The sequence below is a fragment of the Battus philenor genome, unplaced genomic scaffold, assembly GCF_028537555.1.
Source record: "Battus philenor isolate CCGP_79_NKW_IND1 unplaced genomic scaffold, ilBatPhil1.0.hap1 SCAF_24, whole genome shotgun sequence".
Taxonomy (NCBI): Eukaryota; Metazoa; Arthropoda; class Insecta; order Lepidoptera; family Papilionidae; genus Battus; species Battus philenor.
Window position 1 is genome coordinate 381,442 of NW_027181687.1, and position 25,615 is coordinate 407,056.

A 25,615-nucleotide genomic window follows, 5' to 3' on the forward strand; every position below is an offset into this window, starting at 1 on the left:
AGTTATTTAAGTGCCGATTCGATGTTTGAAGCAGAAACATTAAAAGTTTTGGTGTGTACGAGTGTGTGAGTGTTTGTATTTTTATATGTGTGAAAGATAGCGTGAGGCATGAACAAGCTTCCCACTGACTATGCTTTATACAAAATATTGTATAACAAAATTGTCTTTTTCCTATTTGTCAGGTTATAAAAAATATGTGCCTCAAAAATTCTGTTGAATTAAAAAAGTTAAGGAAAAAAACCCTTGAAACCTGAGATATATATATATATATTGAGCAGTAGTAATTAAAAGCCAAAAGAATTTAAAAAGTAAAATAACATATGGCCAGCAACATACATTGGTTAAAGATGAAGATGTTTAACCAATGTATGTTGCCAGTGATGATATATGGATCCGAGACGCGATTGTTAACGACGGGCCTCGTAAAAATTAGAAATTGAAATTTAAGCACCTTCCCGTTGTCAGATTGATTTGAAATTGGGCACACATTTAATTTAGATGACAATACAATATAATAAAATCAATAACATTATAAATCTAAGATGGCCGCCGATACAAAATGGCGGATTACATATTTTTCCCTAACCCCCTCAATATGGGTATCAAATGACAGGGCTACACTAGTAAAACACGATGATTATGTCAAAATTTAAAATTCAAGATGGACGCCGTTTCAATATGGAGGACTAGGTACATATTTTTCCACAACCACCACAATATGGGTATCAAAAAATCGTTTAACTTAAAAGTTTTTTAAATGTATTTATATGTACGGAATGCAGCTTGTTTTAAACTGTCATCTGTCACCTGTCGCTGTCGCCTGTCACAGCGTCAGCAACTGACAGCTACGCAAGTGCCGTTAGCGCCTAATTAACGCCAGGAATTATTGTATTAAAGCTTTCCATATTAATTATTTATCAATAATTGCAATGGCTTAATTAACTTTCTCCTTCACTTGAAGTTTTAATTAAATCAAGTTTTGTTTGTTTACGAAATTCTTCGTAATGAAGGTTGCCTCCTGTACTAAAATACGAAACTGATATACAGGATGATTTGTTACAGATATAAAGGTTTAAAATGTGTTGCGCATTCAGCAAAACACTTTACACCTATTTCCAATCAATCTATAGCATTCACTCTTCAATGTTACTATTAATGCATTTTTTCTATTCGAAATTGATGAACTTATAACTTCTGGTAGTACAAAGTCTGCAGGGAAAGATACAAAATAATAAATAACTTAAATATATAGTGAACATAATTTTAAGTTTTTTGTTACTAGAATATTGTCACTATCATAGGATAGGAAAATGCAAACTTACCCAAAATATGCTTTTTAATGTTCTAGAGTTCGAGCAACGAAACTGGCAGCGATTCTGCCCACAGTAACACTCCCTACTGTTCTCTTCTTCTATTATGAGTCTTCTGTTGTTAACTTCTCTTCAGGATGTAGACTGACCTAGAATGTCCCCAGTATCGAAATTTATATTCGTCAACAATATTCTAGAATGTAATCATTTTGATATTTGAAAATGACATTGTCAATTTTCTTGCAAGCCAGCTGGAGTATAAAACCTCTGCAGTCGTCACAAAACTGTAATTTGGATACTCTATACTACATTTGGATACTCTATTCTACTATATCTATACCTTTATGTGAGACAGCTATATCAACGTTTCCTGCCTTCGTGGCGATATTATCATTATTTATTTAGCATTTATGAAACCATTAATTTTTGGATAGGGTATCCCATACCAAACAGCACAAACAATAAAAAATACAAACAGCAAAAAATAATCAATGACTTTGTAGATATATTAATAGCACTTGAGCAGCGATTGACCAGCGGTAGAAGATAGAGACTTGCGATTATAGGTCGCTAGTACGGTTCTCGGAATACAATCTTATTTTGTGTATTAATAATAATATATGCCTTGCAGTTTCTCTAATTACTAGCTTGCACCGATAAATGTGGAAATATAAGCTAAGATTAAGAAATACAATACGAAAAAAAAATGTCGAATCCTTTATATGTAAACCCAGCTTAACCATACCTCTATTTTATATCTTGAATGTTATGAAATTACTATTACAAGATTACTTATTAAGTATTGTGTCGAATTTATAAAAAAAATTTGACAGCAACTAATACAGACAAATCATTCCATATACTTGACAGGACGATCGAACCACTAAGTTTGCAAGCGAGAAATGTCTACATTTATATACCGTGCCTCCTACGCATTTTTACTTTACTTTAAATCCAAACATTATGATGCTTGGAACGACTTACAGCTGCTTAATGTTTTTTAAAATAATTGCTGGAGAATACTTTAATATTGTATTTAACGCCATCTGTTGATACGTTTTGGAACTAAATTATTATTACTATAGCGACATCTATTGGCAAGTAAAAACATCCGATGAAGAATTTTAAAACGATTAGAATAAAAATAAATTAGTTTTTTTACACAATTTTGTCAATAATTTTAACTTCAGTTTTATATAATATATTTAACAGAATACAAAAGGTTGTTGTGTCCTGTTAAGCTTTTTAAAAAAATATAAAATTTAAATATAAAGCATTATAAATATAAAGAATCCAAGAATATCGCAAAAAAATCGTCAATGATATATTCAATTTAGAATAGAAATTTATAATAAACGAATAACAATGCCGCCATTTTTAATTTAAAATAGTTAATTAAATATGGGGGTAAATTTGAAAAAGATGACGTACGTTTTTTACTCGATAGAGAAGTAATGACATTTGTTATTTATTTTGCAGGTGTCTTATGGTGTTTGATTTTTAAACAATTGTAATACAATTTATTTATAAACTAATTTCTTGTATTTACCACTAAAGTGGGACTTTCTCTAGAATAAAATATTCTTTGACACGTGTTTTACTTTTCCAGGATCTACTCGACCGGATATTTCGTCTGTTCGACGTAGAGAGGAAAGATCATCTAGTCCAGGAAGACTGGATTGAGTTCCTAAAGGAGAGGCTCCCGTGAGTTTTGTTAATTCATAGGAAGTAAAATGATAAAACATTTTTAATACAATTAACATTTCATAGTAAATTTTTAACTTCGTGCTCGTTTTTCTTAAATAATTTGTTATTTTTAAGTTACAAGACATATTTTAAAAGTTTTTATAACTAAAATATAAAACATTTCCAGCATGTAAGGTGGTGTGTTAAAAAGACAACCGTTTAGTTTGATTCAGTAGGTATTGCTGCCCGAGATATATAAAAAATTTTCACAATTTACTTATTAATTAAATGAGTGTATTAATAATATTATTATTTAACATATTTGTTAAACGCAAATGTAAACCAGAAGAGAACGCCCTTTGGCGAGAATTATTTCTGTTCTATTTATGTCGAAATCATGTTTTGTAAAATAAAAAAACTATGCAATTTTTAATATAATATATACAGAAATATTGAACACAATGAAAGTGATTAAAGGCACTTATTTTTTTTCTTTTTTTGTGGCCCCCGCTATTTGGGACCTCTCGTTCCACCCCTATTTATTTTGGAACAGGGTTTTATATTTCCTTAATAATTTTTTCACATTATATTTTTTTTATTTTCTTCCTCATCTTCCATGCTTCACATTGTCTTTTTTTCTACTTTCTCTCATTCCACAATTCAATATTTCTTTCCCTTCTATTCAGTTCCTCTAATCCATCCTCAATAACTGCGGTTTTGCAATCTATTATTTACAATATTTTACTGATTTTTATTTATTATGTTTCCGTAAAGTTATTTTTATGACAGCTTTATATGACAATTTATTTAAGTTACATTTTAATTTATTTCTACTATCATTTTTTCTACATTATACTAAACCTTCTGTTTTTATATGTTTAAGTTTTATTTCTTCCTGTTACTTTATTCACCACAAACCTGCAGTAACCGAGGAAGGCCTCCCTTTTCTCTTTTTCGGCCAAAATGAAGGCGATTGTAGCTTCCTCTATCCTTATGTTTATTCGGCATTCGGTCTCGTATCGGAGCCCTCCAAATGCGGGACATTTAAAGGCACATATTAAACTCCGGATGACGCGACGACTTTAAGAGAGGCATCGTACAAGACATTTCACAGTCGTTTGAATACCAACCAGCCTCGTCGGAGTCGAGATGGGCTCGAGTATCATAGAGGTCTTCAACCTTCGATCATTGTAGATAGAAGCCTTGCTGGAGTTTCTTCTGCCAGTTCTTCACCCAACAGTAATGCTTTCCGAAGTGGCAGTAACGATGCTATTATCAATCGAAGTCGTGGTTCTATTCTCCCGGTGTCTTTGAGTTGGAACACTAAACGGGTTTTATTGACGAATGACAGCCTTGAGCCTATTCACTCCATGGAGCGCCCGCCAAAGCGATCTAAGACCTGGTCTGCCTCCCTGTTCGGTGGATTTGTAGAACTCTCGACTTTTGATACCTTAAAAGAGGTTTATTCTAAGCGCCCTCGGTGCCCTGTCCTGAATCTGATAATGTCACTTGGGCAGAATAGCAAAAAATACTTTTTTTAAATACAAAATGCAAAGGAACTCATAGTATAATCTTTGTAACGTCCGATGGAAAACTTCATTCGACTATCTCAGAAAGTAATTTGTACGATCACTTCATGAAGTATCCTGCAGCACGGCAGCCTCCCAATCCATTGATATCACCAACAGACAATTCTATTTAAATGCCAAAATTATTTTTTTCTATTTAATGGATTCAGGCGTTACATTGCGGAAGTCCAACCTAAATCATCAACTCCTGAAGATGCCCCGTGGAGGGGTGAAACACGTGTTGAGTGAATTTACGGTGGCGGTTATGTAGTTGGCATTGTCTGTCGCATGCGCGTTTACGAGCGGGCTGGCGGGCGGTGCACTTTCATGCACGACAACCACTGCATGTGCGGAGGTGGCTAGATATTGGTCCTTTCTTATTATTTTTTTCGTTACAAAAGTTGAGAGCTCTGTTGTAAATGCCAGAATTAGAATAGCGTGACAATAACTGAAGTGACATATACATAGCTCGAAGAATATTCGTTGGAAGTGGCAGTGGGCGGATCACATCACTTGTGATTCCGTGTGCTGTGGGGCCGAAAGGTGCTCGAGCGCGACCACGGGCCGGTAAACGCGGCGTGGATGGGCCCCACGTTGGGTGGATCGAAGACATGGTCAAGGCAACGGAAAATTTCTGGATGTGGTCCCGGACCGGTGATTGTAGCGATCTTTGTTGGAGGTTTATACCTTGGCGTGGGCATCTATCGGCACACATGATGATGTCTAATACCTCATGTTGGATTTTTCATCTATATATTAGGTTCTTGAGTGGCGACCACGAAGCCCAGTGGTGGACTGGCGATGTTGCCAAGGTCCAAGGAAGTAGGTGGATGCGAGCAGAGCATGACCGGCCGTCTGGGCCATCTTTGGAGGAAACCTATGCCTTGCATGCGTTTATCAAGTGTAATGATGATCATATATCAATATTTATCGATGGAAGCTTGCAATTAGTGAACTAATTTCAATTTATTTAATCTACACATCTAAAGTTGTTATTGAGCTGTCTGTGGGTTTTCTTTGATTAAATGAATAATTGGAAACATTAGCAAGCGTTAAATGTACGTACTTACGACATGGTGAAGGTCGAAGGAAGTCACTGGATGTAGCAATGCAAGACTGTTTGTGGAGGCTATCTTTGGCGGAGACCCTGGCACCATTGCCTGGTAGTGGGCATCTATCGGCTTATATGAAATTGATGATTAAGAACGTCTAGTAAAATATCTAAGATCTGTTTTATCACCAATGGCCACCGTTGTTCTCAGAGAGGATAAACAGCTGGACTTCGTGGAGCAGGTGGAGAGCGTCGCGTACGTGCTGTGCGGGGACGGCGTCATCTCGCAGGACACGTTCAGACAAATCCTACAGAACAAAGTGGTAATGATTGCGCTAGCGCAATATATATATATATAAATGTATACCTAAATAAAAAATGTGATGTAGAATATAAATAAATAAATCGTAATAGTTAAGGTATGAGGAGAAGAATGAATGGTATCGAATAAAAGGGAAAGATAGAAGAATCGTAGAAAAAAGAGAATAACATAATGAAAGATAATAGGGGAACGATAGAAGAGTGCGAAACTAAAAATATCACATGAAAAAATTATTAAATAAAAGCAAAGTCCCTGTCCCACAATAGATAGAGAAGAGAAGACGAGAAATCCCCATAACGGGGGCCACAAAAAGAAAAAAATTCTCTATTGCTCTCATGGTGATCTAGATTTTTCTTATAAAGTTTATTGTAATCGATATATATGGTATTTCGTCTTCTGCTTTGATTTAATAACCCTAATATGTATGTAGTATAAATGTTTAATGTTACATAGATCCACTATACAAACAAACAGAAATAGAGATATTTCGAGCGCGAATCATGTTTCTACAAGTATAAAGGAGTGAAGTCAGAGATGTTTGGTTTCGCGTTTGGCTACTTTGAATGTTAAGTAGCCCAGTGTTTCATGCAGTTAATATTGTATAGACGTAAAAATATCAATAAATTAAACAATATAGCGATGTATTTAGAAAGATGAGAATGTAGCTATCATGATTAGTGACCAGCGGTAGAGTACTGGGACTTTAGTTCGTAGGTCGCGGGTTCGATATCCTGGGTACGATCTTATACAATTCACACTTTTCTTACTTGATTATAGGCATCAATATCCTCTGAGTACCATAACACCACACTGCTATAACCAACCCATCTTCCAAGCGCAGCGACTATGTATATCCTCCTATAGATATCTTTTGGGTAAGTCCATGCCTTGCAGCGGGTGTCTTCAGGCTGAAAATACGACCTTTGTCTATTCTTTATAAAATTATCACTTTGTCGAGTCAGCTTTGTATAGTTTTACAATACTATATGTCAAGCCTTAAAGTAGTAGAAAGCAACGTAGTACGAAATAAATTGTTATATAGCGTTTACAATGATCCTATATGAGATAGCCGTTAGGCCCTTAAGGTTCTAAAGTAGAGACCACGTAAAGACAGCGTACAAAGTGGATAGGAGTTAAAATTATTACACCCGCACTGTAATGTCCCTGCGCCAAACAAAGCAGGGGGAACGAGTATATTAAAATAAAAAAATAGTAGGAAGTAGAAGTAGGAAGAGGCCTGAATCCAGCGTCTCAAATTACTTAGACGTAAATTGCCCCCTCTTTCATGTCTCTCATTTATCCAAAGCTTGTCTTGTAGAGATCACCTCGATCGAGCGATAAGACCGCCGCTTGTACCATATGAATTGTTTTTTTTACTCTCTTTAATGTCCAATATATACAAAAAAGTGATAATAAATAAATAAATAAAAAATTCCAGGTCACCAAAAAGCTGTTCCGGCTGGTGGACGCAGACGAAGACGGCTACGCTACGGCCGATGACGTTATGGAGTTCATCTCTACCGTCTCCAGCAGCAGGTGGATAAACATCGAAGCACACTCTTCTATCCTTTTCAGTCGAAGCTTTTGACATCTGTCTCACCTGATTTTAAGTGATGACGAGGTCTATGACATGCTTGGCTAGATGATACCTATCCACTCTTGTCATGATGCCATGAAACAAAGATTGTTCCATACCTTGGCTGTTGACACTATAAAAGTATAAGCAAAACGCTTAGTACAGGTGGGAGGAATTTCAAGTGTACAGATGTCGTGAACCCGTGCGTCTTGTTGTCCAATGGAAGAAAGGAGATGGGGAATTATTTGGTGTACATCCGCTGCACACTAAATGCAGTCTGTATTTTGCAGATTTTATACGAGTATATAGGGTGGGCCATAAATTTTTGCACTTTTGAAACATGAGTAGAAATAAAAGTACAAATGCTATTTTGTTTATGATTTATTTACCGTAATTATCATTTATTAAAATATATTTTTAAAAAATTACATCGTCGAGATGTGCTCCGTCTCGCCGTTGGCCCCTTACTCTCACGGTTTTGGAGAAATCAAGTGTTGCTATTTGCAAAAATTTTTGGCCCACCCTAGATTCAGAGTTTTTCTTCGTATAATTTTATTGATTTAATACTTCAAATACAATAGATTTCGATTGTTTTTGTTTTAAATAAACATAAATTATTGGTAAGAAAAATTGAATTTCGCCTCTAAAAAAATTTCGAGAAAGTACTTGATATTTGTCACTGCAATACATGTACAAAAATGTGAAACATATCTATCACTATACCTTTGTGGGATTCTTTCTAGAACCGGTAGGTCGAGAAGGTAATAACAATATGAAGTCCAAAGTACAAGTTTGTGTATTTAATGGAATCAGGCGTTACTTTGCGGAAGTCCATCTTAAGTAAGAAAAGGACACAGAGTGACTCTGCGTTTGGCACTAATCGGTGTAACATAACTCCTGAAGATGCCCCGTGGGGTGAAACACGTGCTGTGTGATTTGACGGTGGCAGTTGTTTAATTCGCATTGTTTGCCGCATACGCATTTATCAGCGGGCTGGCGGGCGGTGCATTTGTTGCACGACTACCACTGCATGTGCGGAAGTGGCTAAATTTTGGTCTTTTTCTTACTCAAGTTTGTGTAGGCAAGCCTATATTCCTAAAACTATGACAACGATATTTAACCAGTAAAACAACACGAAATTATCAAGTAATCACAAGGCGAAAAATATTGTTGGGGTATATCTTGTTCGCACGACGTAATTACAGCGTGCTATGATGTTGAATTCCACAGAGTTGGATGCGGCGTTGACCACGTCGTGCTGTAGCTCCTACATCTTCATTCACCTGGATAACCTATTCTTTAATCTTGATTACCCAGGTTTAGCCCCTGTAAGGTGCGGTACAATGCCGTTTCTTCTTAAATCTTCGTTTCAGCTCATAGACGCCCATTGCAAGGCACAGGCCTCCCCAAAGATGTCTATGAGGGGATATGGCCACGTCTGGCAGACGGGTTGATGCAGGGTGGTATTTGCGGCAATCCTATTGAATTACTGCACAAAGTGTGAATTATATAAGATTGTATCCCGGGAATCGAACCCATGATCGCAAGCTTCAGTCCTCTACCACTGGGCTATCGCGACTAAATTTAATTAAACGCCTTGGATTGAATGTCTAACTTACTATCCCGGCTATCCTTTTCATCTTCTACCTGGTACATTTACAGTGCTACTTCGCTTAAATTGCAGAAGATAGATGAGGAAAAAGTGAGATCCAGGTAACTATTGTGGTGCGGTAATAGAAAGAGTCGAGGAAAATAATTTAAAATCATTTATCCTACAGACCCCGAGTCGGCATCGACAAGCCAAGCGTAGATCGCTTGGAACAGCTGTTCAGAGACACGGTGGGAGATCAAAAAGAGATCACAAGAGAGCAGTTTCAGAAGATTGTCGTGTCTAAAAATGTAAATATTACTTAATATAAGACTATTTTAAAATAATTCAAATTTTATACTATGTCACTTAACCTCCCTAAAAAGTAGTCTACTGGGGTTAGATCTGGGCTCCTGGGTGATGACAGGCTGTCAGAGAAATCAGCTTTTCCGAAAGCATTTCCTTGACCACCCACAGGGACTCCTTGGAAGTGTTACATGTGGCTCCGTACTGAAACCATGTGTTCCGATTTCAGCTAAGTTCTAGCATTGGCACCAAAAACCCATTCGGCGGGTTTGCTTGGGATATGATATTTAAAAGTTCACGAATTCTACGCTCACCGTGTATAATAAAATATCGATGAACATTAGGAGTCAAGAGAGGCTTATTATATTTCTCTCTAGGCTCCATTACACTAGGCAAGCCTTTGTAAGCAAATGATAAATAATCATGAAATACATTTATAAAGTCTATTTAACATAAGCTAGTAAAATAAGTCTTAATACTGTTCCAAAAAGAATTATAAGATCTTTGGAATGATTTACTCACAAAGATATTTTTGAATTTTATCACACAAAAACTGACTGAATTTACCGTAGGTTCTTTACCGATCAGGATACATTTGGAACCTTTATATCTGCGTATTTCAAGTTAGAGAATACTATTATAGTATAGTTTAATATGTCTCTAGTTTTAACTAAATTGGATTCATCTATTATTCGTTTGATACAGGTAATCAATATTACCGACTGAAAATGTATCTTTTATACCTGCCACTGGAGAGATTTGAAACCAAAGAATGTTATTGAAAAAAGTATATTGTAATAATGCGATAAGATGAATAAATAGATGAATAATTGTCCAAATGAAATTCGTAATCAAATATCTTGCCGGACAAGATTTTGTATTTCAAAACCCTGGAAGTAACATTGTAATAGACTTGATATTTCAATTATCATTAGGAGAACGTCTTACTTATCTTTAACTTTTGGATGCTTACCATATAACTTAACTGCACTCGTCCGTTGCAGCCGTTCTTCACGGAGCGAGTTTTCCAGATCTTCGACGAGGACAACTCCGGCACCATATCACACCATGAGTTCATAGCGGCGGTACATCGTTTCGGAAGACAGACACCTGAGGACAAAATCAAGTTCTTGTTCAAGGTGTATGATTTAGACGGTGAGTAATTTTTTAATTATACAGGATGTTTAAATATAGGTGTAAAAACTTTGAAGAAGTTAACGAACACCTCATTGCTGGCAGTTCGATTCGAAAAAGCGTTTTCAAAATTTGGATTGCTGTATATTAGATGAAGATAAATTATTATTTACTATCTGTCTGTGTAAACTTTGTGTTGTCAGATGTTATTGGCCCGTCATATTCCAAAAAATATATTAACATAACATATTACAGAGTAATTTTTATACAGAGTGTTTAGAAATAATTATAAAAGTTTTTAAAGTTTTTTGCTGACAAATAAGCAATAAATTTAAACACTCCTCTTAAACTTTTATACCTATAAAAATCACTTTGTAGAGTTATTCAATAAAAACTCTGTTTATGTACGAGTATCTGTCATTTCTCGTTAATCTTCTTCTTTCACGACCATCAACTTCCCGCGAAGTTAACCACGTCGTCGGTCCATCTGGTGGAGGGCATATCCATGCCGGGTCTACAGGTTCCTGGTCACCACTCAAAAATCTTTCAATCCCTAAGGCCTTTGGTTGCACAAACGTTTTTCTCTGCTCGCTGCTACTTCATATGAGCAGTTCTTTGAGTTAAGTCAATGACCTTGGTTCTTCTGCGGATCTCCTCAAATTTGATTCCGAGCAGAACAGCCAGTTCATTAGTCTCAATGTGATCTTGAGGCTTCTTAGATACAAAATATCGTATGTAAAATATTAGGGTGCAAATATAAAGAAATTTTAGATTGTTATTTTACACACATCTACAAAACATGACAATTACATAGCCGGTTTATAACATTTACACATTTTATTCCAAATAAATATTGATTTTATTATAACAAAAATACATCATCTATTCCTAGGTGATGGTCTCATCCAGCATCGTGAGCTGCAGCACGTGATGCGCGCTTGCATGGAGGAGAATGGCATGAGCTTCAGTGATGAGCAGCTCCTGGAGCTGACGGGCGCCATGTTCGAAGACGCGGACGTGGAACAACGCGGCGCAATTACCTACGAGGCGCTCAGGGACCAGCTCAGCAAGCATGGCGGACTGCTGGAGAATCTGTCAATAAGGTAGACATTTTTCTTTATGGGCCCAAGCCGGGAGAGTAAAAAGGAACTTTACAGCATTTCAAGCCGGGTGAAGCAGAGAAACGTTCATGGCTGTGGCGTGACAGTATAAGACTGACTTCTGAATAGCATATTGAAGTGAATTTTACAGTCCAACTTTCGTAACTAAAATAGAGTTTAGTCTTTCATAATATTTATTTAATTAGCTCTAATGGTTTGCTTTCTTGTGATAAAATGAGATAACCTATATTAAATAAGTATAAGAAATAAGAATAAAAGTGTATAGAATAAAATACAGCAGAACAAAAAAAAATTAATAATCATTAAACCTGTTTACGTAAAGAGGTAAAATAAAATAACAAATTTATGAAAAAAATATTAAATTGTAAAAAAGACCCTGTCCCTACCAAGATACGGGTAGAAAAAAAACTGATGTTGGGCCTAGAACTCAAAGTTAAATTTCCTTCCTAAAAATAAGTCAAAAAACCATCCAAAATGCAACAGGACTATAGCGCATGCGCCGCGCGAGCATGGGAAGCCTTCATTGTATATCCTGCAGATGTATAAATAGAAATTTAAGTTTGACAATACAAGTGTTCAGTAAAAGCGTTCCGTATGGAATAAATGTGCGATCTACTCCACACAAGTCATTCATTTCAATTAGAATAGAGAACTTTTCTCTACCCATAAAGCTCTCTACTCGCGATGAACTTGTGTGCCGAGTGGTCTTCCGTAGGACGACCTAGATGGAAATGTTTTGTAGTTTCATTATTACCGAAAAATTATTATTTTAAATATCCCGTCCTCAAAAAAAACATTAAGAATTGTCGACTTTTTCTGATACATGTAATATTACGTGCCATGCTTTCAGTATAGACCGCTGGCTTGTTCCACCGCCACCAGATCCTCAGCCGACGTCGTTCATCCGCAAGCTGTCCAGCATGAAGCCGCACCAGCTGTCCTGGCCATATATCAAGAACAACCAGGTGTTTGTCGGCTACCTGGCGCTGTTCTTTCTGGTGAACCTCGGTCTCTTCGTTGCTAGATGCGTGGAGTATAGAAACGCGAATGGATTTGTTATGTTCGCTAGGGCTTGTGGTAAGTATTTATGATTTCTATGTTAAAATTATATCATCATTACAGCTGTATGAAGTCAACTGAATAGGCTCATGTGTTTCCCAATAACTTTTCTAAAAAAAACCTGTTGGAAGCAGCTTGTCTCCTATGCATATGTCATACAGCGGGCGTCAATGAGCTGAAACGACGATAAAAATAAAATATGACTCAATTTTTTTTTTAAAAAAACTTATGAAATAGACTATTGTATCTTAATTTAAAATTGTTAATATGCAGCAAATATGAAGCCCATGGAAGATCTTATGTCTTCATATCTAGTGACACTAAAGTTTACATGCCAGGTCAGTGCCTGAACTTCAACTGCTCGTGGGTGCTGGTGCTGATGCTGAGGCACTGCATCACGGCGCTCCGCGTGCGAGGGCTGAGCTCGGTGCTGCCGCTGGACCACCACGTCTACCTGCACAAGCTCACCGGCGTCCTCATCATTGTATACAGCATTGTTCACACTGTTATGCATCTGTGTAACTTCAGTTAGTATTTTCGTTACCTACTTTTGGTTGAATATATATTCACGTCAATTGTACCCTTGTGTATATGTGAAACTTTAATCAAACCGTTATATCACATATTATTACCGGATTTGACTTATGTGAGATTATAACCAATTGTTTCAATATTCAGGTCTGAAAGTGGTTAACGATCCGGCTTTGAACGCAAATAACTACACGGTCTGGGAATGGATCGGCACCAGTCGGCCTGGGTTGTTCGGACTGATTGGTGGTGTCGCCAACCCCACGGGAATCGCGCTGGTATTCATCTTACTCGTTTTGACAACGTGCAGTCGCCCAGCCGTCCGGAGAGGTGGAAGCTTTGAGGTAACCTAAGTTCTTTACTTAAACTTAACACGGATTTTTTAAACTTATCGGACACAGTCTTAAAAGATTGTAAATTAAATTGTGATACTAAAAGAATGCGGTGAAGGAAAAGAGAGGATGTGTGAAAGAATTGTGAATGAAAGAAAAGGGTATACAAGAAAATGTAAGAAAAGAAAGAAGATATAGTAAAAGAACTTGAGAAAGATGACAGAAGAGAACACTAATAAAAAATGCACTGAAAATTATTTGACAAAAAAACCCTGGCATAGATTCTCCGATAGAGGAACGAAAAAAACAAAATGACATAGTCAATTAGATTTTGATTGTTGGTGAAGGATTTTAAATGACCATCATCAAGCTAGATGCCCACTGCAAGGCGTAGGCCTCCACCAAAGATATCCATGGGAAGGTTCACATAACTGCCACGCTTGGCAGACGGGTTGGCTATCGCAGTTTTATGGTACTCAGAGAATGCTGCTGCCCATCCTTTAGAAACTTGTTTGTATGTAGTGGTCATCATCATATATATTATTTATATTTATTGCACTAAGTGTGAAACTAAACACGCGACCTTTGTAGCAAGTATCAGTGCCTCTGGGTTACCGCTGCTTCAATAAGGACATGTGTGATCACAATCTAAACTTGTTTGTAAAGGGTTCTCCTCAGAGCTCAATTTGATTCTAGTATTTGCTAAGTTAGACTCTTCTAGAATTATTCTTTTGACGTGCATGTGTGTAAGTTAAAAATATTTCCTCTTTCAGATATTTTACTGGACACATTTGCTGTACATCCCCTTCTGGGTGCTGGTGATATTCCACGCTCCCAATTTTTGGAAATGGTTCATCTTGCCAGGTGGCATATACATCATCGAAAGGATCATGCGCTTAGCTTGGATGAGGTGATCACTTGGTATTTAGTTTCCGCTGATTGAAGGTAGCAGGATATACCTTGTCTTTAACGAAGCTCGTATGAATTGTTACGTTGAATTTTCACCGAAATGGGAGACCAACCAACCTTCGAAATCCATTCGAGTAAAGCCTCTGAGATACCTATACAATGCAAATACAATTCATAATCAAAATAACAAAACAATGTCTAAAGTTAAGAATTAGAGATATATGTATATGTAATGTCTAATGTTTGTGAATTTTTTTTAATACTCGTTCCCCCTGCTTTGTTTAGTACAGGGACGTTACAATTCGGTGTTAAAATTTTTTTCATTTTTTTATTTTAATTCTTACTTTTGTTCCGAGCTGGTCTGCTGCACCACTTCTCTGTAGAACCTCAGAAATAGTAAAACTACAATTGTCATCACCAACGAGAGGCGACATCTTTCTCTTCCATTTTCTTGACGATCTCATCCTTGAGAACAAAATGTCTGTGGAATACAGAAAAGACGTCAAGAGCGTAGAAATGAATCATTTAACTATCGAAGAACATATATTTTTTGTGTGATAGAATTCCGGGTAAACAATTAGTTATTATATTAAACGAGAAGTTTCTTCCTCGGCAGGTCAGAGTGCGGTAAGAGCTACATCTCAACGGGCATCCTGCTGCCCTCTCGGGTCACACACCTGGTGATCCGTCGCCCACCACTCTTCGACTTCCACGCTGGTGACTACGTGTTCGTGAACATTCCTGCCATTGCCACGTATGAGTGGCATCCTTTCACCATCAGTAGCGCGCCCGAACAAGAAGGTGAGTTATTCAGTGGCAACAAATACACATTCTTTATAAATAAACATAAATGTTTTACTTAGCGCATAAAACGAAAACAGTTTAACCAAATAGGCTAATACACATACATGATTTTAGGAGACTGTCTCTTGGAGTTAAATGTAAAACTCGAATGCAGACAGTAAATTGATTTTTATATGCCGAAACCATGCCTGTATTTACACCAAACCATAAAGTATGCTAACAAATGCCAGAACTAACTTTATTTTGACAACCAATCACAAAACCTTCTTTACAGCCAACCACTCGTGTCATTTGTGTGAGAGCGACGGAAGATGTGTTCGAAAGAGAAGGGTGGATGTAACGCTCCTATTTTTGTAAAGCGCATCTGAGCAACTGGTTGTGATCGTTACAGGGTGATTAGGGTAAAAAAAGCTTTAAAGGCATACTTAAATTCTTGCTAATCGATTTGGTTCCTGATTCTCTTCTGGCTTGTTCCTGCGCTTCTTTCTGCTTCTCGTCTCTTGCTTCTCTCGGCTTCTTTTTTTACCGCTATATCTATACATTTTGCTATACCATCACCATCACCTCTTCGTTTATCACCTAATGATTGACAGGTTTATTGCTTATAAATTAAAAGGATGAATGTATAGCTCATTGGGAGCCGACTGAACGGTATAGAAATAATAAAAAATATAAAGTAATGCTATTATAACCTAAATAAGATTTAATTCCTGGCTCTTACAAATTTGACCAGTCTGCCATAATTCTAATGATGTAGAAAACTGATCACTATTAATGTTGCTTCAGTGTATTATATGAATCAATGGTAATGTTCATTTTCGCTCGCAGAATACCTGTGGCTGCACGTACGCGGCGTAGGCGAGTGGACGAATCGCCTGTACGCTTACTTCGAGCAAGAGCACCGACGCCTGAACGCGCAAGACGTCATACATCAGTACTGTACTATTGTTATAATATCTCTACTGTCATACAAAAAATTCTAAAGGGAACGCCTCAATCTAGGCTTTTGTTCTTAGGATCTAGATTCGATAAACATTGGCGTCCATGACTTTGTTTTTTTAATTACGTTTAATATTTCTGAAAAAAAAATTGCACACGTTTTTGCATGTTTACTGAGTCTCATCATCTATTTTAACGACGTTTTAACAATGTCCAGTTTAATAAACCGTTCACCAGGAGTGATGCCAGAGTTCTGATTCTACTTCAGGTGTTTTCTCCCTAGCCTTCCAATAGTTTGAAGGTGGAGCCTTTCGCAGCCTTTTTGGTGGTTGTTGCTACCACGGCGCCCAATGAAAGACCATTGCAATATCCTGTCATCTAGCATAGCTTCCGTGCATCTCGCTGCCACCACATATGGATCCCTTACAAAGTACTCCTTTTGTTGAGGGGTACAAGATCTGCCCTTTTCGCTGCAGGCCGTCTTATACTACTCCTACTCCTACGCCTACTCCTCTTCCTACATGAACGGCATTGTTGATGTAAATGACCGCACTGTGTCAATCTTTAATCACTGGCTGGGGCGTCTTAACCTATAGTGCAGGTTGTACAATGTAAACGGATGCCACAGCGCTCTCTGAGACGGAGGCGCCAGAAGAAAGGCCGTAACTAATACCATACTGTAAGCTATACCTACATATAAAATAGCTTGTTGGAATATGAAAAAAATTTCTTGTTACGACAGCAAAGTTAATAGTAAAAGCTGCAGGGGGGGGGGGGCATGGGGCGCCAGGGTTTCATTGCACAAGAGTTAGAGCCGCCCCTGATCACTGGACTGCTTCCCCAAATTAGTAACTAAAGCATTAATTGCCTATATAAGTACACACCTATACGCTACAATAAACCCTAATATTACTCCAGAATTCATCGTAGGACATCAACTGCTAGTTTTGAGTCTCCCTTATATATTTGTAATGGGATTGGTTGTAAGCGAAGCTGTGCCGAAACCACTTTGATTTGTTATCCTCTGCGGGTTCACATTGAGTTTAGAATGACCCTAGCCTTATCGCCAGAGAACCTGATGCCCCCTTTAGTCGCCTTTTTTGACAGCCAGGGGATATCTTTGCCCTCAAAATAAACTCAGGTTAAGCAGTTGCCATACTGACCAACTAAATGACTTAATCTACTGAAATATCTGGTATGACAGCCTAAAGTGAGGCACCCGAGAAGGGTTTTCAGACTTAGATAAAAAAGTCTAGATTTATGCGTTCTCAGAATTAAACCACCTCAAAAAAGCTGTAAATATGGCTAAAAAAAACTACGGAACTCGATAAGTAAAAAGAGTATTTTTTACAGAAAATTGAATAGAACAATTTCAAGCCAAAGCAACAGGAGCAAACGTCTGGGCTCGACCAGTACCAGAGGGAAACGATCCGTGGACTTCTCACCGGCGTCCTATGTCAATGACGCATTCTGTATAGACGAGGAACCAGCGGAAGAAACGTCTAAAGGTATCTATACTTGGAACTGATGATAGAACTGAGGAAGAGAGTTAAAGCTGTCTTACTAATTATATTTCGAAGTGAGCTGTTGTGAGAATACCAAATGATCGCGTAATGATGGCATTATGATATGCGGTCAGATGATATATGAGTTTGGTTGCACTCGGCCGATCGTCAGTCCGGCTCGGCCCGACTAACTAACATTATCTATTTTAATTCGTGCGTGGGATACGCATCAATTTCGCAAGGAAATCATTCATTATATTTATAGTGATCACTTTTACAAACATCTATAAAACAATAGTGAAGATCTTTAATTTCCAATTTTTTGTTTCACTTACCGCGGATATAAAGAAACTACGACTAAAAAAATAATTTGATGTGAAAAACCTAACAATTATCCAAACCCACAGTAACTTAGTGATTGAAATGTTTCGGTGATTATTTAAAAAATATAAAGCGCCAGCAAAAACATATACAAAATAAATTAACAGTGCGCACCTTTCAAAAAAAAGTGACCAAGTGTAAACACATCTTTGCCATCATTACAATTGTTAACGCCCACTTATCATCTGTCTCTTTCACTTGCTTATAAAATTGTGGTTAAGTAAATAAAGTTAGCTATGTCCGGGGAATATAACTCAAAATTTCTGCAAATCGCTTCTATCCATTGTCTCCAGCACCATCGCCTCTGGTGCAGAGGTCTCGCGCCATTCTCCTGGCACCTCTACGTCTGCTGGAAAAGTCGCGTTCGATGCCCGACGTCCACAACGGAGCCAGCGCTCAGCGCCTGCAAGCGTAAGTTTACACCTGCACAAACTATATAATCTAAACACTGGTTATTTTATGTGGAAAATACGATTCGTCATTTTTTTTCTTATTATTCACTGATGAACAGCTTTAAACGATTGTGTATGTCAGCAGCTTGCGAGATTACACGCGATCGGAGTCAGAGCTGGGACTGGACGGTCTGGCGGTGCTGGGGGGAGGCGGGGCGCGGCGCGGGGGAAGAATATCACTGGCGCGCTCACCGCAGCACCGGGCACTCGCACACAGCTTCCGGTACATGCGCACCAAGCCGCCCATCGTCGCTTTCAAGACACCCAGCCTCGAAGACTGCGAGCGAAGACGTTCCAATGACAGCATCCTTACCATCGGTAAATACATCTTTAGTACGGAATTCTTCCTAAGGTCTTGGAGGTAATGACAACACGAAGTCAAAAGTAGAAGCGTATATGATCAATCAGCCCATATTTATAAATATAAATACCAACAATAAATATATATATATATATCAATTCTTAAAACTCTGAAAACATAACCAACCAATAATACAACACAAACCCGTCAGCCAATCACAAAGTGAGAAGTATTGTAGTGCGCTCTCTTTCGCGCGACGTAAATATTGAGCGCACTGGCGGGAGATTTCCCTGTTCGATGCGCCGACGATGACGTATTATAACTCCTAAAAGCTTACCCTTACAAATCATTTTTCTTGATTTACTCAAATCAGACTTGTAGAGAATGCCTAAAGGCAGCTTCACTGCCAATGAACTTGAACATGGGAGTCAGATAGAAGCCAACTTTCTTTTTTGTTGTTTATTAGTTTAAAAAGGATTCAGATGTCATTAATTGGGTAGTATTTGCATATATAACTTATTCAAAATACTAAAATTAGAAATAAAAATGTCACGCACCGGCGCGAGACCGGCACTGCGAAAGGAATTATCTCTTTCAGTGCCGGGTCTCGCATGTTTTGGCACGTGGCGGACCCTCTCTCGTACTCATATTGCAGACGCAATAAAACAAATATAAAAGGTAACTAAAAAGCTATAGTTCGCCAACGAAGTAAGAACGTTCAAGCGTAATGCAGACATGTTAGCATGTTACTTCGCCCGTACTGACTCATAAAAGTTGATCGGTCGACAGCTCACGCCGGCGAGAAACTGGCCCCGCGCCGTACGCCCCGGTCTGCGCTTTCCGCCTTTACAAAAGTTGTAACGAGGGTGAATAAATAAATAAATAAATTATACTCACTCGTTATAACCTCACTTTTTTTAAATAATTAATAACATATCTAGACGAACAGAGCAAAGGGGTAAGAAAGAAGAAATGTGGTATAAAAGAATGGAATGAAAGATCATGTGAAGAATGGAAGCAGAGAACGGAAATAAAAAAAAAACTAAGTGAAAAAAATAAATTGCCCAAAAAAGATCCTGTCCCACCACAAGATAGGGGTACGAGAGGCCCCCAATAGCAGGGGTCATTAAAAAAAAATATGTATTTTCAGGTATTCACATTTGATAAGGGAATCTATTTTTATTTCCATTCTAACTTCTTAACCTAATAAATATATAATTTTCAGCAAGACGACGTTTGTCCAGGAGTTTGTCTCCGGACAAGGATGCAGAAGCACTGGCCGACAAGGCCATTACGACCACGCCTTGTCCGGAGGCGACCAACGGCGACGTAGCAGATGATTACCCTATTGGGAAACCATTGGAGGTAATGCCTTAATGTATTGACCTCAGAACCTAAGACCTGAACGTACAATAAGTTGAAAATAAGAACAGAAATGTGAACACACAGAGTAGGGACTTTAAAGAACTTTTTCTAATTTTCTATCTTACTAAAGAATACTCCAGCTATCTCGACTGAGTTTGTTATGACGTTCTTCCCAGATAAATGAGTGTTTAGAATCCCCCAGAAACACGGGTGCATGAAATATGCCAATTGTTCCAAACGAAATGTTTTTTTTATACACATTTTATAGACGTATGGGAAAAAATTGCTATATCTTCACCTAATTAAACTGTTGCATTTTTAGCCCTATAGAAGTGAAAGAACTAAATTTAAATAATTATGAGAATCTAAGACGAACTAATATTGTTAAGAAGAAAGGCAACTTATTTTGGAAAATATTTTTAATGTCAAAAACCCGTGGTTGCAATAGACAAGCAAAAAGATCCAGCCTGAGAAGAGGTGCAGGCCGTTGTATTCGTGTAACACGCTATTTGTGCGTATGGTACAATCGGCATAAGCAAAGCGTTTTCTTAAGTCACTATTATAAATAAGGCGATGGTCCAATTTGAAACTGACATCGTTCGTCATAGACGTCATAACGACTAGCAGCATAACGCTAGTCGTTTTGAGTTTGTGCAGCCCCATCGATATTGTGCTCGCGGTAGCTGAAGGTGCGCGAGCTAAAACTTATATGCTGGCAGATTGTAATCTAGTTAGTACGGGGACATATGCACAAAGAGGGACTGTACCCGTGTAGGTGTATAGTGTTGTGAGGGTCCGCAGGGTCCCAATTTCAATGTGGCTGCACATAGCCTAAAGTGGCTAGCGACGTAAAATCATACAAATTACATGGTAAAATAAGCATAATATATATTTAATGGAATCAGGCGTTACCTCGCGGAAGTCCATCCTAAGTAAGAAAAGGACCAATATTTAGCCACTTTCGCACATGCAGTGGTAGTCGTGCAATGAAATGCACCGCCCGCCAGCCCGCTGATAAATGCGTATGCGGCAAACAATGCGAATCACACAACCGCCACCACCAAATTACTCAACACGTGTTTCACCCCTCCACGGGGCATCTTCAGGAGCTATGTTACACCAATTAGTGCCAAACACAGAGTCACACAGAGACTCTGTGTTTGGCACTTATCGGTGTGACACTGCATGTGCGGAAGTGGCTAAATATTGGTCCTTTTCTTACTAAGCATAATATATTTTCAGATTTACCTCGATGGTCCGTACGGAGCGGCATCGTCACACATCTTCAGAGCGGAGCACGCAGCGCTGATCGCAGCCGGCATCGGGGTGACGCCATTCGCGTCCATCCTGCAGAGCATCATGCACCGGCACTGGGCCAACAAGAACCTGTGTCCCAAGTGCGGGCACAGTTGGCCAAACCCGATGCCGCAGGGCAACATGAGGTTGAAGAAGGTAAGGAAACGGCTGATCGATGTTTAACTAGGTAACCAACTTTGAGTTAGAGGTCACTCGCCGAATCCAACTCAGATGAGCAGAATACGCTGGGTCCAATACGAAGGATCGAGTTGTTATCAGAGGTGCTATGTTCGAAATTATAGATGATTATATATACCTATGATAAACCGACCAGCTCGGTAAGTCCAACTTCGAGAAAGAGATCACAAAAGATGGGCAGCGTTCATGAAGCTCTGAAACATCTTCTCGTCCAAAATATCACAATGTCTGAAGACGAAGATCTTACCCAGTGTGTGTTGCCAGTGATGATATATAGATCTAAGACGTGCTCGTTGACGATAGGCCTTATAAGAAGGCACAAGGTCACTATGAAAAGTGAATGCAAGAAACTGCGCTACGAGATCAAATCAGAAATGAGGAGATCCACAAAAGAAACAAGGTCATCACGTAGCTCAAAAAACTGCTTGTCTTAAGTGAGAATAAGAGGAGCACGTTGCTGGTGCAGTCGACGAGCGTCGAGCCAGTAGACGCGGCGTGGGTAAGCCTCCCACTAAGTAAACCGACTACATAATCAAGTTAAGTCGCTGAATGCGGGCAGCATAAGTTCAGTGTTCCTATAGACCTTCAGGGAAGGTCTATGCCATGCAGCATGTCTTTATCAGCTGACTTATTGTTGTTTACAGGTGGACTTCTTCTGGATAAATCGGGAGCAGAGGTCGTTCGAGTGGTTCGTGTCATTGTTGTCGCAGCTGGAGATGGAACAAGCAGAGTTGTGTGGCCAGCGCTTCCTGGAGATGCACATGTACATCACCAGCGCACTGCAGCGGCATGATATGCGCGCTGTGGGACTGCAGCTTGCTTTGGATCTCTTGCACGAGAAGGTATAATGTCACTTTATGGCTTCTTTTCTCATCTCTCTTCATTGATCTTGAATACCTAATACATAACGTATTGAAAGTTCTAGAATTCTGGAGACATTGGTTCTGCGGTAAATTAATGACATCTTCAATACATACAACTTTTTGTACTACACTGTCGCATTTGATTGTCACTGTTGGTCGCAGGAGAAACGAGACCTGATCACGGGGCTGAAAAGTCGCACAAGCGCCGGGCGACCCAATTGGGATAAAGTATTCCAGCGTCTAGCTGAACAGCGTGTCGGGAAGGTGACCGTCTTCTACTGCGGTCCACCGCGTCTGGCGCGCACGCTGCGCCTCAAGTGCGACCAGTTCGGCTTCCACTTCCGTAAGGAGGTCTTCTAGTGATACCAGGTCATATACTGGGTTCCACCGGGGCCGTGTCAAGTTCAACGCCGGGACGTTCCAACTGAGGTCTTAACATAAGCAATTGAAGTATATTTTTGTGATGTTTACATTTACACTACACCAGTTGTTTTTCAGTGGACATGTGCAAATACTTTTCTATCAAATTCCTAAAACTAAACCTATGTGAAATATAAATCTAACTTTTTAAATTTGCGTAACGGAGTTCCAATTACGAATTAATAGTTTCAAAAGAAAAAAAGTGACAATTGATATTAATTAATAAAACAAAAAAGTGATTCCATTTTTAAAATTAACAGTCGCTTGAAATATTATCTGCCTATATTGATAGTCGAAATTTTAGTTCTTCGTTATTGAAAGCAAAAGAATTTTCGTGGAACCCCCGCTTACTAACTGTCAACGCCTATATTTTGTCAAGAAAACGTAGATCCCGTCGAGTATCTTGTAAACCGCCCGTTGGACCATACAGACCTCTTTAGGAACTAAGGTATTAGATGAATACTCTTTCCGACTACGTTTAAACTAATTATTTTTTCTTTGACATGCATGAAATAGATTTCTTATTATGTCTATCCACTTTTCTCCTAAATTAAATTATTTACTCTGATAAATATTAATAAGTAACGCCATCTATGTTAATTAATACAATCACATTGTTACTGTGAATAAAAAAAAAATTTCGACTAGTATATGACTAACAAATAATTTAATAAATCAAAACAATACATACGGCATTTAACTAATAATTGTAAAGCGAATATCCTTTGTTTAATTTCAAATGTTTACATTTCATTAACTATATTTGTGTATATAATATATATGTATATGTATCTATATATTCTTCTCTTAATAATAAAGAATATTAAAAACTATTATATTCTACATGCAATCTATATATTAAATGAATTGTTGTTATTTATTAAATGTTCATGTACGAAAACAGGTAAAGCACAGGTTTAGTATATATTACTTTTGTACGTAGATGTTTTTTTATATTTTTTAATACAAATGTTGTTTAGGTTAAATTTTAACGTAATGTAGACGACATGCGTCTCAATAACTTATAGTCTTTTGTTGCCATGGTTACCAATAATTTATTTCACTTACAATTTTATATTTTCATTTACCATTTTTAGTTTTAATCAATTTTAACGGAATATAAATTAATATAAATATTTATTGTATTAATTTTCAACTACCATTATTAAATACAATTTTAGATATGGATAAAAATATTTCCTTTATATTAAAATAATTAGTGATTTTATTAGAGCTGTGACTGCGATCAAGCTGTGTTTAACACGCGTCGATAGATGTCGCTATCACATTATGTCACTTTAATTAAAAAGATAATTATTTTAAAATATAACAATAACAGACCACATATTGTTGCATCTCGTGTACAGAATAAGATGATAATTATTATTTTAAAATTATGTTATTTTTTAGCTAAATATATTTTTTAATAAATAAATTATAGCGAATCATTAATATAGTTATAAGAGAGTAGCAAATTTTGTCAAAGTTAACAATCAAGTATTTTTATGTAAATGACTTTCTTATTTAAAATTTGTTACAATTGTTGAAGTCTAAATAGATGTTCATCTGTTGCAATGTATTTTATTTTATTTATAAAATATCGACTTTCTTTCCAAATAATTTAGTTCAGTGTTCGTCGTCATTTTAGTGGACATAGACCTTAAAAATAAAATAAATAATTAAGTTTTTACCTCAAAAGTATTTCCTTAAGCGAAATATGAAAACGACATAGATATGACGTATAAACTTGTTCGCTCGATGATTCGCGGAAATATCGCGAGCGACCTCGGCGTCAAGGTAACGAACACAAGGTTGGCTTGTGTCCTCATTAGAGGCCAAGTTCACGCAGACCTTGGATCGAGGACGGAACCTTGATGTAAGGACGCATCCCTGACCTACGCTACATAGAAATTCTATTCACGTAAGACTATAAATACACAAACGCTTATAATAATTATATTATTAATTATTATTGACTTTATTTTAAATTGTCATAATTGCTTATTATACGATTTAGTTTTAAAATTTTCAGAATTACCTAGTTACTAAAAATAAATTGTTGAAAGCGCCATCTATTATTTCAAGAAATACAAGGAAACAAAGTTTTATTAATTAAATTTAATGACATCTATTGGTAAAAAGCTGCAACAATTTCAATAATACTTCTTTTAGGTACCTTTATACGTGGAAATTTCTATTTCATATAATGCAAAATTAAATATATAAGCACCATTACTATCTTTACAATTATTGAAAATATGTTAAAAGACTTCTAAAATGCCTTTAGAATATGTTAAATATATACATACATTGGTTAAATAATTATAACTGATTAACTAAATACGATATTTCGTAGAGTATTTTCTATAAATAATGTCGAGCAAGCGTAACGTCTTGGAATAAATGAATAATAGTCGCAGTAATTCTAATAGCATTATTTTTAAAGGCTGTATAACCATGGGGAATTTTTGGCTCTCATTCCGTAGTAAAAATTATGACAATAAATAGTTAATAGATATATAAAAACCTTACCTGTGTAGAGAGACAGTAAAAAAAATAACTATGTATTCTAGTTAGCACCAACCATAGAACACGATTGTT

General features: G+C 37.4%; 1 protein-coding gene across 1 annotated transcript in view; it reads left to right on the forward strand.

Moving 5' to 3' along the window:
• Positions 1–23,119, forward strand: part of Nox (NADPH oxidase) — a 62,499-nt gene extending 39,380 nt beyond the window's left edge. The window contains exons 2-20 of the mRNA XM_068767852.1: positions 2,920–3,014; positions 5,827–5,938; positions 7,376–7,473; positions 9,292–9,412; positions 10,412–10,562; positions 11,434–11,644; positions 12,513–12,739; positions 13,060–13,248; positions 13,400–13,593; positions 14,355–14,491; positions 15,107–15,291; positions 16,123–16,228; positions 17,587–17,741; positions 18,413–18,530; positions 18,657–18,889; positions 20,098–20,237; positions 21,480–21,689; positions 22,376–22,573; positions 22,757–23,119. Coding sequence (XP_068623953.1) covers positions 2,920–3,014; positions 5,827–5,938; positions 7,376–7,473; positions 9,292–9,412; positions 10,412–10,562; positions 11,434–11,644; positions 12,513–12,739; positions 13,060–13,248; positions 13,400–13,593; positions 14,355–14,491; positions 15,107–15,291; positions 16,123–16,228; positions 17,587–17,741; positions 18,413–18,530; positions 18,657–18,889; positions 20,098–20,237; positions 21,480–21,689; positions 22,376–22,573; positions 22,757–22,954 — 3,078 coding nt within the window. The 3' untranslated portion in view covers positions 22,955–23,119. The remainder of the gene's footprint in view (positions 1–2,919; positions 3,015–5,826; positions 5,939–7,375; positions 7,474–9,291; positions 9,413–10,411; positions 10,563–11,433; positions 11,645–12,512; positions 12,740–13,059; positions 13,249–13,399; positions 13,594–14,354; positions 14,492–15,106; positions 15,292–16,122; positions 16,229–17,586; positions 17,742–18,412; positions 18,531–18,656; positions 18,890–20,097; positions 20,238–21,479; positions 21,690–22,375; positions 22,574–22,756) is intronic.
• Positions 23,120–25,615: the final 2,496 nt, after the last annotated feature.